At 35.1% G+C, this 16,232-nt stretch overlaps 1 protein-coding gene and 1 pseudogene across 1 annotated transcript in view; one reads left to right on the forward strand and one right to left on the reverse strand.

The window, feature by feature from the left end:
• LOC149210488 (uncharacterized) overlaps positions 1-15,991 on the reverse strand; it is a 29,722-nt gene extending 13,731 nt beyond the window's left edge. The window contains exon 1 of the mRNA XM_089396728.1: positions 15,303-15,991. Within this exon, the coding sequence (XP_089252854.1) occupies positions 15,303-15,872 (570 nt within the window). The 5' untranslated portion in view covers positions 15,873-15,991. The remainder of the gene's footprint in view (positions 1-15,302) is intronic.
• Positions 1,043-5,180, forward strand: LOC149210489 (uncharacterized; annotated as a pseudogene).
• Positions 15,992-16,232: the final 241 nt, after the last annotated feature.

Below are 16,232 nucleotides of genomic sequence, written 5' to 3' on the forward strand. Positions count from 1 at the left end.
AACTTGTTTTCCTGCTATTTATTTATTCATGGTTTGTTTGTTCATACTACATGCTAAATCAGGCAAAATTTGAACGAAAGACCTTTCTCATTTCCACGGAAGAGAGAAAGCAATGATAAGGTAATCCCATTTAACTCATTAGATTATAGTTTCTTAAAGTAATCTTATTTAACTCATTACATAATAATTTCTTAAGGTAATCTTATTTAACTCATTAAATATTTTTGGGCTGAGGGACTTTCTAGTCTAGTATGGTAGAGATGTTGTAATGTAATGTAATATCATACAAATATTTTAACTTGTCAAAATAAAATAATTAATAATTATCATTATCAATAAAACATTTTGATTGGGTCAAATTACATAAAACTAAAAATATAATAATAATAATAATAATCAAATTAATAATTAATTATAGTTAATAATTAAATTAACTTAGATTTACCAAAAGTCTAGAAAAATTAAATCTCTTAATATACAAACCTCTTATTTTATGAAGAAATTGAAATTAGAAAATAAATTAGTATTATATCATAATATGAATTATTTTAAAAAAATTATATATATAATTTTCAAATATATTTAGGTCAATAAACCTATCTTTTGAATCAGTTCACCTCTAGTTTTCGTCTCTGTTTGACATCTATGCACAGATTTTTACACACCCTTCTTCTCTCCACTTGTAGTGTGCACCATATTTACGTCGAAGCCTTTTACGCCGGACTTCCAAGAGAGTTCGTTTGAATTCTTCGTGGAGTTTATGGCACTAAACATAGTTTTATGGTGCACGACTACACGACGAAGACTCTATCGATGGCAGCGACCACCAATTCCAGTGTCCTCTGATTTTACTACATATACAAGACAACTCGGGTGCATCTTAAAGAAACTCGTGTGCATGTTTTGTTGTGGAATTATGGCTTCTTTTCTCAACGCCATTATGGGAAATTATTTTGCGGATTTCAACAACCTTCTCATTCATCCCTCGCATGTCCTAGTAAAGCCCGTGAAAGGGTTTAGTAGATTTTTTACTAAACCTATAATGACATGGCGGCATGGTAGTTTCGTTGGATACTATGATCAGGTGAGGTGGAATGTCCATCTTTCAAAATCCTTGGGGCACAATTATACAAATAGTTATCGAGTGGTACTTAAACGTATTATTTCATCCAGCTGGCTTGTAAAAATTGGAGAATTTTTAAAGGATATTAAAGGGATTTTCACTTTCCTTGAAGCTAAAGGAAGTGCCACCTGGGATTAAAAATAACTCTGATTAAAAGTTTATTTAAACTGTACTAAGTGCCACGTAGAACTAAAAAATTTCGATTAAAAAACATATTTGTTTTTAAAATAAAGGTTCACCAATTTTCAACTTGCATTTTTTTTGTGAAGTAAAGGTAAATCGATTTTCAACTATTCCATTAAAAATAGGGTTGAGTGGTTACATATGAAGAGAGTTTTCTTTTTATATGCTGGTGCGCAGCGATATAAATCGGGGTTCAATTGTTGGTGGGGTGCTTGCCAGTTGACGGTCCCAATCTTTGATCCATGCACTCGCGTGCATAACGAGATGTGACGGATGTCAGTGTGTTCTCACATGTATTGTAATGTGTTGTAACAAGATGTGACGGATGTCAGCTTGTTCTAACATGTATATGTACAAACAAAAAAAAAAGCTTATAAATGCTTCTTCTGGAAACTAGCCTCATCTATTTTAAATAAATACATATCAAGAGAGTTTTCAAATTACAAAAAGATATGCGTTGGTGTATCCTTGAGTGCAGAAAATGATACATAAAATATTATTTATTTATTTTGTTAAAAATAAATTCAATTGTTGTATAATTCTATATGCAAAATATATAATATGTACAATATTTATTATTTTTAGTAAATATATAATCTATATAATATTTATTATATTTAATTTTGTGTTTTTATAATTTTTTTATTAAAAATATTTAATAAAAATTTAATGCATATTTTAAAAGATAAAATTGATGTCATATTGTATATCATACAATTACAAATATGCTATGCTACAGCACCCAACTTTATGGTTGACTTGAGATCCACGAAAAATTAAAATTAAATAGTTGTTTTTTATATTAATTTTCTCAAGTTTTATCTTATAAAAGGTAATGAATGAACTTTGGGTTACATCATTACTTGATGATTTGAAGAGTAAGTGGAAATTGTTTTTAGAATAATATTAATTTTTTTTTGGTGTTGTTTATAAATTTAGTAGGAATTTTTTAATGGATTGTTATAAATTTTGATTATTGAAACAATTGTTTTATAAAGAAAATACTGGAATTCATTTAATGTTAGAGTTTGCAAAATGACAAAATCATATCATCAAAATTATGATATTTGTGGATTTTATCAAAATTACTTACTTAAGAGGGAGGGACATTTGTTAACAAATAGATAAATGTTAATTTAATGGATATTTAAATCACACATATTTATTTGTAAATCAATTTCAATTACTTAAAATATATTTATTATTTAGTATTTAATAATAATGTTTTTTGTTAATCAAATTGGAGTAAATTTTCACTCTTATCTAATGGTTTAAAAATCTTTAATAATTCAAATTCAAATTGAATAAAATTGTTGTCAATTACATGCATAAATTAAATAGCTTATATATATATGCCCTTCATAGTTAATTAGAAATTATACCAATGAAATCTTTAGGAAGTGCATACTTGTCTCAACCCTGTAAGTCTAACTCTAGCTTGGAAGTTGTATCAATGAAATGAAATCCTTGCAAATTGCATACTTGACTCACCTTTATAGTACTTTAGCTAGTCCAAACCTCACATTATTTAACCTAAACATCTCATAATATATACAAGGGTAATGTCAATAGGCTTCCACTTTTACATGGTTTTGCAGGTATTTAACTCTATAACAATTTAAATTAGTCTAAGTCTTGGTGAGTGATATCAAAAACTTCACATTCTTTATTTTATTCAATATTAATTAGGAAAGTCATAAATTCCAAGTTTACCTTAAACTAGGGTTTATGATTACTATGTAACATACTCTATATGTAGATAGTTTAAACTAAGATTTTTGATTACCCTGTAACATATTTTGTACAATTAATGTATAACAATTTAACTATAAGAAAAGTTTTAAATCCAAGACTACCTTAAATTGGAGTTTATGATTGTTATGTAGCATACTTATATGTAGATGGTTTTGGAGGTTTTTAATTCTATAACCATTTAAATTAATGTAACTTAGTTATCAATTACTTTTTACATAAAAAGCAGGTACTAATTACTTTTTACATAAAAAGAAGGTACTAAGGGCTGCATATTACACTTGTTTTATCATTATATTGTCCCTTCGTAATAAAGATTTTCATGAAAAAACTTCTACAAATTTTCAGTTATCAGCATGGGATTAGCTTCAGCGAAAAGTTTTTTTGAATATTGCTTATGTTCATTACTTTGCTTAAAGCCAACCTTCTGGGTTTATAAAACCTTAGTAAACTTTTCACTTGAGTGCATTGCTAACTTACATTAGATGTGTCTAAAAAACTATATATTAAAAGTATCTATAAAGCCTATAAGTATAGCAAAAAAACCTAAAGAAATTTGGCACTGCATTTTGAAGTGCTTGCCTCGCTTGACAATCGACCTGTGATTTTAGATAACTAAATATTGTAAGGAGAGTCCACAATGAAAAATACATGACTTAGAGGGTAAGGCGGGAAATCAGGTCAATCCGAATTGTAAACATTAGATCGATTCACATAAAAAATATAATTTAGAAGACACCTATAACACCTATATATTCAGACATTGAACCTTCTTTACTTTCCCTCCTATTTCTCCTTCCTCTCTAAGCATGTATCTCGGAATCGTAGTATATTAGAAGACTTTGCTAGCGAAAACCTAGAAAAAACCCAGAAAATTCCTCATGATTTATGTTGTCAGTAGAGAATTCTAATGATCAGTGAAAAACCCAAAAGAAACAATGTGTATAAATGCAAACAAAGGATACTATAAGCTCCTTTGTCTGAATAATGTCATGCAAACTAGTCTGGCCAATTCCGTACCATCATTGTATTTTTAGTTCTCATGTGTTCATTGTGTTGTTCGCTGATGTATGTAGTATGAATACCACGAGGTGACGATTTTGACAGGAGTGCCTCGTCAGAATTCTGTCGATTTTTTCCAGAACTTGAATTATTTTTGTAGGTAGATATTGAATTATTTTCGTCGTTACTCTCGAGGTTATCATTGCATTGACAAATTTTATATTAAATAAATATTGATTCTAGATATTAAAAGTATTAATATTTAACTCTATCTACTTTGCAGGCATTACAATTCTGTGTAAGCAGGGTCCACTGAGTTTATATCCCTGTAACAGTAACAGTCTAAGCCAAAACCAATCTTGCATGGATATGTCTCGGGGATCGGAGTTGAGCTGTACATAGGCCAGAAACTCCTCCACTTCACAACCCAAGATTAGGCAATGTATCAATGAAAATGTGGATTATGTTAGGTTCACTGAGATATCATATTGTGAATGCTCTGATAAAAATGGAAGTCATGGGACATCGATCTCAACTTGGGTTTGGATTTAACGCTGTGTATCAATCATGTTGAGAGCAAACATGAAATCCCCCAACCTAATCCCCCAAACTTAATAGTGCAATCAGTGATTTTAGCAGGCGAAATGGAGCAGGCAAGAATGTTGACAAGAAGAGATTTTCAAGCCCCAGCTCTAAGCAGAGAAACCAAAACATGTACTCTAATTCTAGGAACATGGTGGATGCAATGGAACGGTTTGAAGAGAGGTACCAAGAAGTAATTGTAGCCCAACCAGGGCCAGTTCAATGCAGTGGTTGGAGAACACTAAAATAAAATCAGCAAGAAACTCCTATGAGTAACTCAAATGAAGCTAAGCATTTAGCTTTTTCTTGGATTACATCCAAACAGTTTGAGTCATTCTCAACAAACCATTCTAGAATGGATGACCTTTGCAACTCGAGCTATGATGAAGCATGCCAACTGTCTACCTTTGATCACAATTTGATAGATCACTCAACAGCTCCTGATGACTCTTCTATCACAGAGCAAGGTCACGGTCCTTTCTATATTTTGGGAAATAATTTCGGTATTAATCTTGTAAATTTATCTAGCAATTTCTAATGCTTGTCCAACTTTTATCTAGCAATAAACTGCTCAGGAATGGGTAGAGTCTGTCGTCAACTTGGGGCACACAGAAGTGGACTAAGTGGATTAATGGCCACCCCTTTGGATAACAGTGACTCTGAGCAAAGATGACTTGGAGAATGTTTCTTCATATAGTCAAATGACTTAGGATCATGAAAAACTTAGGCACAAATGACTTTGGTAGGCTGAAGTCCAATTTCCAATCTTTCTGATATGCATATTTTTCTACTATTATAAGGTATCTTAGAGGGTCACTCTATTCTGTTTGGCGTTTCATATTTGACCACTTATACATCTTTTGGTAACTGAAAATAACGGGACATTTATTTGCAGCTCAAAAATGCTCAAAAAAGAGAAAGACTACTTGAATGGCAACATCCATCTCCAGGTCCAGGGAGATCACAGATCTTGTTTCCTTGCATCATCATTGAAGCAAAAAGTTTGGGGATCACATACTGCTCCTGGTGATCATGTTGCAGGTGTTTATTATTAATTTCATTATTATTTTCCAACAATTCCATCTGCCTATCAACCATTGTTTCTGCCATTTTTGTTCCCTATTGATCGAACCAATGTTGCAAGTTTCCATTGTTATTTTCATTATTATTTTCCAACAATTCCATCTGCCTTTCAACCATTGTTTCTACCATTTTTGTTCCCTATTGATCCAACCAATTTCTATCTACAATTTGGACACTCTTCATATATAAGCTTCCAGATCGACAGATATATTTCCTATGTGCTTCATATTATCTTCCCCTCTTTAAGTTGCATTGTTCACATTCATCTCACTAGCTTGCCAGAGTTTTACTCGTTGATTTTGTCTTCCGGAATGATCTGCGAGATTAATTTGTACCTGTGAGATTCATAGGGTCATTGTTATCAGCACTGGCTTTTGTTGGACTGCATTTTCTTGGTTATTTTGGCGGGCTATACAGATACTGAAGGCTTGGAACTTGCCAGTTATATGAGAACCAAGAATTTTCTACACACCCTTGCATTTGTACTTAAATCTTGTTCTCAGCTCAGGTTCTATGGCTGTTCAATTTTAACGAGTTAATTTCTGTAATCAAAGAAACATAAGATTTCCTCCCTGAAGTTGTATTTTCTTCTCATATAGAATTATCTGACTGATGAAACACTGACCTCAGCATTTGAATATAATTAAAAAAATTTGTCAACGTGAACACGTAACACAAACCGCTATTTAATACCGTATCTTGGTAGATACATCAACAAATCATTACATTCCTTACATATTTTTAAGATTTATATTTTTTGAATCCATGCTTAATTTGTTGTTTCTCTTTGTTGTTTCTCTGGAGTTGCGTCTCATCACCTCAAAGGTTGAAATTTCATGGGAGGGATTCGAAATGGGAGCTACTTTTTTAGAATTAAACCATTTTAAGGGGTCCAAGCTCCACCTAGTGTTGCATAACAATTCCTTCTTTTACCCAACATTCAGTTAGCCCTCTACTTAGGCTCCATTGCTTCCATTTTCGAAGAGAAAATAAATAAATAAATATATATATATATATATATATATATATCAATTCATAGAATCATCTCACTAAGGAAACACTGACTTCAGCATTTGAATATAATTAAAAACTTTTGTCGACATGCACATCTAACACAAACTGTTATGAAATACAGTATCCTGGTAAATAAACTAACACATCTTTATATTTTTATATTTTAAACTGATGATCAACGGGTGTCTGCGGGGATTAGTCTTATTAGGTTTGTGGGGATTAGTTTTATTAGGTTAGATGTTCAAATTTCATAGGAGAGTTTGAATTTATGATTAATTAGTTTTTGTGGGGATTTATTCAAAATCAAAGTAATTTTTTTTCAATTTAATAACCTTATAAGCCTCTCTTGCCAGTGCAATTGTTAGCCTTTACCATGTGTGAATTTATGCTCATCTTAAAAACATTTAATCAAACAAGAAAATACGTTGGATCAACTTGAAAGTGGCACATGCATAACTTTAATATCCATGTGCCCTCTACCAAACAGTAGTTATATTTGTCTATTGCACCTTCATTAAGTCTGTTCTTCAATATTGTTATAAGGAGACGCTAATCATTATGCCCTCTGTGTTTTCTTCTTTGTTGCGTCATATTTCAACAAGAAGTAAGAATTTAAAGACATCTTATCAAATCAATTAGAAAACACAGGGTTTAACATTTGCTTGTTAAAGAAGATAATGAAACTGACTAAATTTAGATAACTATATATATTGGAACACTGGACCCCATGACAAGCCAAGTTAATCAAAATAAGAATAATAATCTTTTTTCAAGGTCTTCGAGACCCAACTCTCCATTTTCCGAAATGAAAAATATAAAAACAATAAACAAACGTCCTAGGAGATGTAGAGCACTTAACCAGATGAAGTTGTTACAAAATATTTAGGAAATATAATTTTCGTTTTCCCAGAGGGGAGAGGCAGAGAGTTAGGACTTTCGTGAAGCTACTCTCGCAAAACTAGGTTTGCACACCGCGAAGCTAATTTCGCGGAGCTATCTTCGCTCACCATGAGGTTATTTCCCAGACTTCGATTTCGCGCACCGCACAACTATTTGAGAGACTTATAATATTTACTCACGGAAAAAATAGGAAGTAGGTTTTGGAGCAACACAATAAAAACTTAGTATTGAATTCTAAAACATGAAATACATTTACATGAGACTGCTGCTCATTCATCAAGTAAAATAAAAGTAAAACAAAGTAAACTGTTGTTTTCACGCGCCCACCAGAAATTGCTCCACCATTTTCTCCACAAAGACTTGTGTTATTTTTCTTACCTCTTACTCTCTCTGACCTCTCTACACAGTCAAAATGAATTTTACATTCATATTTAACTCAACATACAATTTTACATTTAATTCATGACAAAGCAAAGTAATTAATATGATGTTGTTGTTGAGTGTGTTCAGAATCGCGCAGGTGTTTCTGGAGTGTGGGCAAAGGTTGCTAAATGAATGCTTGCCCATATTTGTTTACCAAAGTACATAACTTCTTTAAATTCCTTTGCTGAGTTTCTGAATGGTTCGCGGCTGGCTTCAGTCCTTCTATCTTCAAGCAGAGACGCAACCTACAAAAATATGTCTGACAATTATGACTGCTGTCAAGTTGTTTATTGCGGTGGTTGGGATTATTATTTCCAACACTCCCCCTTAATCACAATTGTCGCCATTGACAATTCCCAAATAGTTTCTGAGATAAACAAAACTTTCACCTGCCAATGGCTTTGTGAAAATATCAGCAAATTGTTCCTGTGACCTGCAGTGTTGCAACATAATTTCATCAGCGTTAATCAACCCTCTAATAAAATGATATTTAGCATCAATATGCTTGGTCCTTTAGTGGAAGACAATTCTTTGACAATGCAATTGTTGAGGTGTTGTCACAGAAAATAGTTGTCGCGCCCTCTTGGTCATGACAAAGATCCCTCAACATCCTTCTCATCCAAACTGCCTGACATGCTGCTGCTGTTGCTGCGACATATTCAGCTTCTGCTGTTGACAGTGACACTATTGGCTACTTCTTGGAGGCCCATGAAATGGCTCTGGAACCAAAATGAAAAACATATCCTGACATGCTCTTTCTGTCATCGACACTGCCTACCCAATCACTGTCAATGTAACCAACCAGCCTGAAATCACTGGTTGTTGTGTACAAAATGCCATACTGTTTTTTCCCATTGACATACCTCAGAATCATTTTCACTGCTTGCCAATGTGTCTCCTTGGGTGTCTCCATGAGCCTTGACACCAAACTTACTACATACATTATATATGGTCTAGCGGCGATCAAATACATTAGGTTGCCTATCATGCTTTTCTATAATGTCAAATTGACATTGCTACTACAATCTTCTTCGCTCAACTTCAACCCTATGACAATTGGAATTGGCGCGGACTCGCTGTTCTACATTTTAAACCTCTCCAAAATTTCTGCCACATACTTTGCTTGAGAGATAAAAATGCTATTTTCTGTTTGCTTCACTTCTATGCCCAAAAAATATCTTAGTAATCCCAAGTCAGCCATTTCAAACTCACTCTTCATGACTTGTTTGAAATCAGCGATGAGGAAATCATCTCTACTTGTAAAGATCAAATCATCTACATATAAGACGATAATGAGAATCTTACCTTCGCTCTCTTTGATGTAGAGAGTAGGCTCACCGTCACATTTGTCGAAACCATTGTCCAACAAGTAAGCATCTATCATGTTGTACCATGCACGCGATGCTTGCTTCAACCCATAAAGAGCTTTCTTCAACCGATATACTTTATCTTCTTGGCCTTCAATCTCATAACCAGGCGGTTGCACGACATACACTTCCTCTTTCAACACTCCATTCAAGAACGTTGACTTTATGTCCATCTGATACACTGTCCATTTATGTTGCGCGGCAATCGCCACAACTGCACGCACTGTCTCCATCCGCGCAACTAGCGTGAACGTCTCCGCGTAATCTCTTCCATGTTGCTGCTTGTATCCTTTGACAACTAGCCTTGCTTTGTGCCTTTCAATCTTTCCCTTAATGTTGCTTTTGGTCTTATAGACCCACTTCACTCCAATGACATGTTTTCCTTTCGGAAGGCTCACTAACTCCCATGTGTCATTCCTTTCTATTGCTTCTATTTCTTCCTCCATTGCTGCAACCCATTTTTCTTCTTTGACTGCATCTTCAAAGTGGATTGGGTCATCTACATGACAAAATAATGCAAATAAGGAATTCAGACCTGCGCTACTATCAACTTCATCTTGCTCATAAATTTCATTTAAATTTCTGAATTTTGGCATTCTTGTGCTTGCTGAAGATGGGCTTGATATGTCACTTGGTGTCGCGCTTCGCGGTGTGCTTTGAGAAGCACTTGCTTGGCTGCACGAAACTGTCCTATTATTTGTTGATGGCGTTGCTTGTTGTCTGTTTTGTTGCGCTTGAATAGGAGTAGAGGGAGTCAGAGTTGAGGAATTACTTGCTGCTGTTAATTCCTCTTTGTCCTCATTTGGTATGCATGCTTTGACATTGACTATCTTTTCTAAACTTCCATCCCATGCTTCCTCTTCTATGAACTGCACATCTCTGCTGGTTATGACTTTCTTGGTTAATGGATTGTAGAGTTTGTATGCCTGGGATTCATCATTGTATCCAACAAATATGCATTTCTCCCCCTTGTTGTCCAACTTCTTTCTCAACTCATCCGGGACATGTGCATAACCCACACATCCAAAAACTTTCATGTGAGTGACATTTTGTTTTCTTCCACTCCATGACTCTTCTGGAACGATGTTTTGGACACTTTTGGTTGGACATCCATTCAAGATATATGCTGCACAAGTGACAACTTCAGCGCAATAGTCATTTGGCAAACGCTTTGCCTTCGACATTCTCCTTTCCATCTCCATAATGGTCCTATTCTTCCTTTCTACCACACCATTTTTCTGTGGTGTATATCTTTTTGTAAATTTCTTGTGAATTCCATGCTCCCTACAAAAACGAAGGAAATCATTTGAGATGTATTCACCACCTCCGTCAGTCCTAAGGACTTTGATATAGTGTCCAATTTGCTTTTCAACAAGAGCCTTGTATTGGCGAAAGCGCTCAAACACTTCACTTTTTTGTTTTAGGAGAAAGACCCATGTCTTCCTTGTGTAGTCATCTATGAAGATCAACACATAATGGCTGCCACCAATTGATGGTGTCTGCATTGGTCTACATAGGTCTGAGTGGACAATCTCCAAAGGTGCCGTTGCCCTCACTGACTTTCCTGCTAGAAATGTCTCTCTATGTTGCTTGCCCAAGATACATCCTTCACATATGTTGTCTGGTTTTTCTATGAGTGGTAAACCCTTCACCATGCCTTTCCTATGCAGTAGATTCAAACCTCCAAAGTTGAGATGTCCAAATCTCAAGTGCCATAACCAGTTTTCATCTTTTACCTCTGCTTGAAAGTTTACTTGTGTGACAGTTGCCCCTTTTCTTCCATTTTCTTGTGAGTTCATAGATAGTTGTGCTTGTGCACCTTATTTCTGCAAATCTGATATTATTTTCAGGGGAAACATTTTATTGTATGTCATCTGAAGCTTTGCAATCAACTGTTTGCTTGGAGGCCTATCCAAAATTGTGCACACATCATTTTTGAAGAAGACATTGTAGCCTTTTTGCATGAGCTGTCCAACGCTCATGAGATTATGCTTCAGACCGAGGACAAAGTAAACATCAGAGATGTATTTCTTCTCCCCCTTTTTTGTTAGGATATTAACTCTACCTTTTCCCATGACAGAGACTTTGCTATCAGTCCCTAATTTCATTTCAGATTTCACACTTTCATCTAGATTAGAAAACATTTCTATGTTTCCTGACATGTGGTTGCTACACCCTGAATCTAGATACCATATATCACTCTGTTTTTCTTGTGCTACATTACAAGCTAAAAACATGCTATCATGGTTCTGATTTTCTCTTGTGAAATTTACATTTGGTTTGTTACTAATATCATATTGCTTCTTTCTACATTCATTTGTATAATGACTATACTTCTTACAGTAATGACATTGAACTTGATATTTATCATACCTCTGACCTTGTGCTTGATTTTGGCTTGGGCCTTGACTTAGATTTTGATTGCTGCCTCTTCCATTTGAGTTTGAAGGGCTGCTTCTTCCACCTTTGTGTGGGCTTCTTCCTCTTCCTCTAGCATATGATCTTCCTCTGCCTCGACCTTGACCAAATGATACTTGTGTTTTGAAGGCATGCTCCAATGAGGAGCTTGCTACTCTATTCAGTCTATGTTTATGAGGAATCAGTGATGCATTAAATTCATCCACTGAGAACTGTGAGAGATCCTTTGTCTCTTCTATGGTCACAACAATGGCCTCAAACCTTGCTGGCAAACTTCTCAAAACTTTCTCAACTATTCTTCTTTCCTCAAGTGTCTCACCATGAGACTTGATTTGAGTAACCAGCCCACTTACATGTGTGTAGAAAACAAGTCTATATTATCAGACTCTTTCATACAAAGTGTTTCAAAATCTCTCCTCAACATTTGCAACTTTGTTGTTTTGACTTTTGTCATGCCTTGGTAGACTGTTTGGAGGGTGTCCCATGCTTTCTTGGACTTCGTTGTTGCTGCAACCCTTGGGAAAATACTTTTATGAACCGCTTGGAAAATATAAAACAGGGCTTTTGAATCCTTCTTCCTGTTGTCTCTTAACACATCTTTTTCTTGTTGAGATAAGGCAGTGTACGTTGTTGCATCCATTGGTTCTTGAGAACCATTCTCCACCAAATCCCAAATATCTTGAGAAGAAAACAGGGCCTTCATTGTAATAGCCCAATAATCATAATTTTTTCCATTAAACTAAGGTATTAGAGGATTAGTCAAACTTGTGCTTGATGTTGTCATTTCTGAGCCTAAAAAAAACTTTCCACCTGGTGGTAAAAATGCTAAAAAACAATGTGCACTCAAAACAATTTTCACTGTTAGTAAAAACATTAGTTTTTTACACTAACAGAGTTTAGCCCCCTTTGATACCATGTTAGAAAATATTTAGGAAATATAATTTTCGTTTTCCCTGACGGGAGAGGCAGAGAGTTATGACTTTTGTGAAGCTACTTTCAGGCACCCCAAAGCTGATTTCTAGGAGCTACCTTCACGCACAGCTAGGCTATTTCCCAGACTTGGATTTCGTGCACCGCGCAGCTATTTCAGAGACTTATGAATAATATTTACTCACGGCAAAAATGAGGAAGTAGGTTTTGGAGCAACACAATAAAAACTTAGTATTGAATTCTAAAATATGAAATACATTTACATGAAACTGCTGCTCATTCATCAAGTAAAATAAAAGTTACAATGATTTAAACTTACGGGGAGAGGAACTGTTGTTTTCACGCGTCCACCAAAAATTGCTCCACCATTTTCTCCATAGAGACTTGCGCTCTTTTTTTTACCTCTTACTCTCTTACCTCTCTACACGGTAAAAATGAATTTTACATTCATATTTAACTCAACATACAATTTTACATTTAACTCATGACAGAGCAAAGTAATTAATATGATGTTGTTGTTGAGTGTGTTCCGAATCGCGCAAGTGTTTTGAAGTGTGGGCAAAAGTTGCTGAATGAATGCTTACCCATATTTGTTTACCAAAGTACATAATTTCTTTAAATGCCTTTGGTGAGTTTCTAAATGGTTCATGTCTGGCTTTAGTCTTTCTATCTTCAAGCAGAGACGCAACCTGCAAAAATACGTCTCACAAGTATGGCTTCTATTAGGCTCTTTATTGAAGTGATTGGGATTATTATTTCCAACAGAAGTATTCCCGACTAACTAGATTAATCAACCCCAAGGTAACCTTGAGTATAGGCCAAGGTAACCTTGAGTATAGGTCATTTGAGTAAGCAGCCCCCCTTGTGAAATGAAAGGAGAGTGATCCATGCTTAGAATGACCTCCATGCTTAGAATGACCTCAACGGGTTACGGAGTAGGTGATTCCTAGAGTTGTAGCATATTCAAGATTATGTGATTGAGGATTACCAGAGTACTAGCATACTTAAGGTGTTTTTAGTAATTGTATTAATTATATAATATTAAAATAATTATATTTACTAGTGTGATTGATATAAATTTATTAGTGTATAAGAAATAGAAAATATCTCAATAATAATAAATGTTGCTATGTTAATAACCAAATTGATTACTTATAATTAACCATGTTTAACCAAAATTAATTGAAATTGACTAAAACAAACTTGATCAACGCCAAAATAACTTAAATACGTGCCATTTCAGTAAGCAACCCTGGCTACATGAAAAGAGAGTGATCGATACTTAGAATGACCTCAACCCGGAAAAGACTCGGTGATTCTTGGTTACCAGAGTTTTAGCATACCCAAGATTCTTTTTATTTTTTTCAACTGTAGCGCAGTTGTATCGATTACATAATATCATATTACAATGGCCAAATTTACCCTCGCCCTCTCCTCGCTAAATCGCTAAAACAGAATTCAATGGTCTATCCTTCAAAGAATATTATATCTGAGATTCGTGCACGAGCGTATATTGTAAAAAATTCAAACCCACAATTCCATTAACAATATCACGAGAGTGACATAGAAATTTAAAATCACTAGAAAAATAAAATTTCAGGAACCTCTACCTCCTAAACACTGTCATAAATCTATAAAATTCTATATCCTCTCTCGTAAGATCGGACTCTCTACTTCCTAAATACTTTGTTTTCAGGACCCTCTACCTCCTAAACACACTCATAAATCTATAAAATTCTATTTCCTCTCTCGTAAGATCGGACTCTCTACTTCCTAAATACTTTGTCAGTGGATCTATAAAATTTCTATTTCCTCCCTTCTTAATCGAGTGTCTAAAGACTATTGTTTGTACTTGCCATGATTTATTATGCCTGTGATTCCCCGGTACCCACTTTATTCCCGTATGGCTTTTAGGTTATAATGCCCTACGTAAGGATATAGAAGCCCCCCATTTGGAAAGAGATTCCAAATGGTGGGAAGGCGCAAAGGCAAATCAGCTGCCATCTACACAATATGACTTGCTTCTTCCGAACAAGAATCATGTCCAGGGAATTTCCAGACCAGAGATCTATGAATCACAGAGGGTATATGGTTTCCTGGTTTGCCATTCGAATAAAAAGTCCATTTGATGTTGAAAATGTCGGAAAAGAAAATAGCATCATTACAGTATAAAAATTGAAATTTAAGCCCACAATCCTAGATACCATTAGGACCAGATTAGAAAGGATTTCACAAAGTTGAGGCCGAAGCTCCCACTTCCTAGACACTTTGTCAATGTCAATCAATCTATAGAATTCTATTTCCTCTCTCGTTAGGTGAGTGTCGAAGGACTCTTCTTTTGGTCTTTGCTATGATTCCTGTGCTTAAAAGTTTGTGAAATTTAGTGGATAACAAACAAGAGTTCGTAAACTGAGAATTTTCTTTCTTTTTTTCATTAATATTACACAAAGATTTACCTTAACGAAAATCTTCTCAGTTTCATCTGTTACAAATAAAACACAAAGAGGATCAAGATAGAGATGAACCTCGATGGAATCGAAAAGCCGCGATATGTAGTTGATAAGGTCACTGAAATCGACATCAACATTTCCTTTATCAAGTTTGATAGCGGCGTCCAATATAGTCTCAGCATAATCCGACTCCTTTGGAAGTCTGGAGGAGGGGATCGAAGAGGATGGTGGCTGGGTAGGTGGAGCAGTCGCGGGGATCAAGGAGGAGGGGGTCGAAGAGGATGGTGGCTGGGTAGGTGGAGAAGCAGTGGTTTGAGAAGTCGTGGGGATCAAGGCAGATGGTGTTACAATACCTGGAGAGGAGGAGGGCACCGCATCTGATGGAGCAATAGGTTGAGAGTCATTCTGCATTACTGTAGAAGCATTGACTTGAGAGGGAGCCGCCGCTGATGAAGGAGCAGAGGAAGATAATTGATGAGAAGATTCTACAGTAAGAGTTGCTGCAGGAGAAGGATTGGTAATCACAGTGCGAGGAGGTGGGGCAATTTCAGATGAATCAGGTTGTGCAGAAAGGGTGGATTTCTTATCAGAAAAGCATGGAAAGCATGAGAGTAAACCGCAGCAGCAACATTTTCTTGCAGACATGTTTGATAAAGATGCAGCGACGCGCAGCTCTGAAAAAGTAAGGAATGAGAAATGACTCCAGTCACTGGCGCTCCAATTCGTCCCACAGCAAGTCAAGAATGTAAGAATTTGAACATAAGAGTATTATATATAGTTGCAAGGGGCACCAGTTCAGATCACCTTCACTACACGCATATGGATTTGATAGAGCTAATATAATTCGTATAATATCAAATAAGATATTACATTATTCTTATTTGATGTTAATTATTGGTTTATAAGATATTACATTATTCTTATTTGATGTTAAAATGGAAAAACAAAGTAATAATTATATATTTCAAGGTTTTAATACAGTTGAGAGGTAAATAATCAGGTACA

This window comes from Pinus tabuliformis, chromosome 1_2, assembly GCF_031772625.1.
Source record: "Pinus tabuliformis cultivar Carrire ecotype Pingquan chromosome 1_2, CPIR1, whole genome shotgun sequence".
Classification (NCBI taxonomy): domain Eukaryota; kingdom Viridiplantae; phylum Streptophyta; class Pinopsida; order Pinales; family Pinaceae; genus Pinus; species Pinus tabuliformis.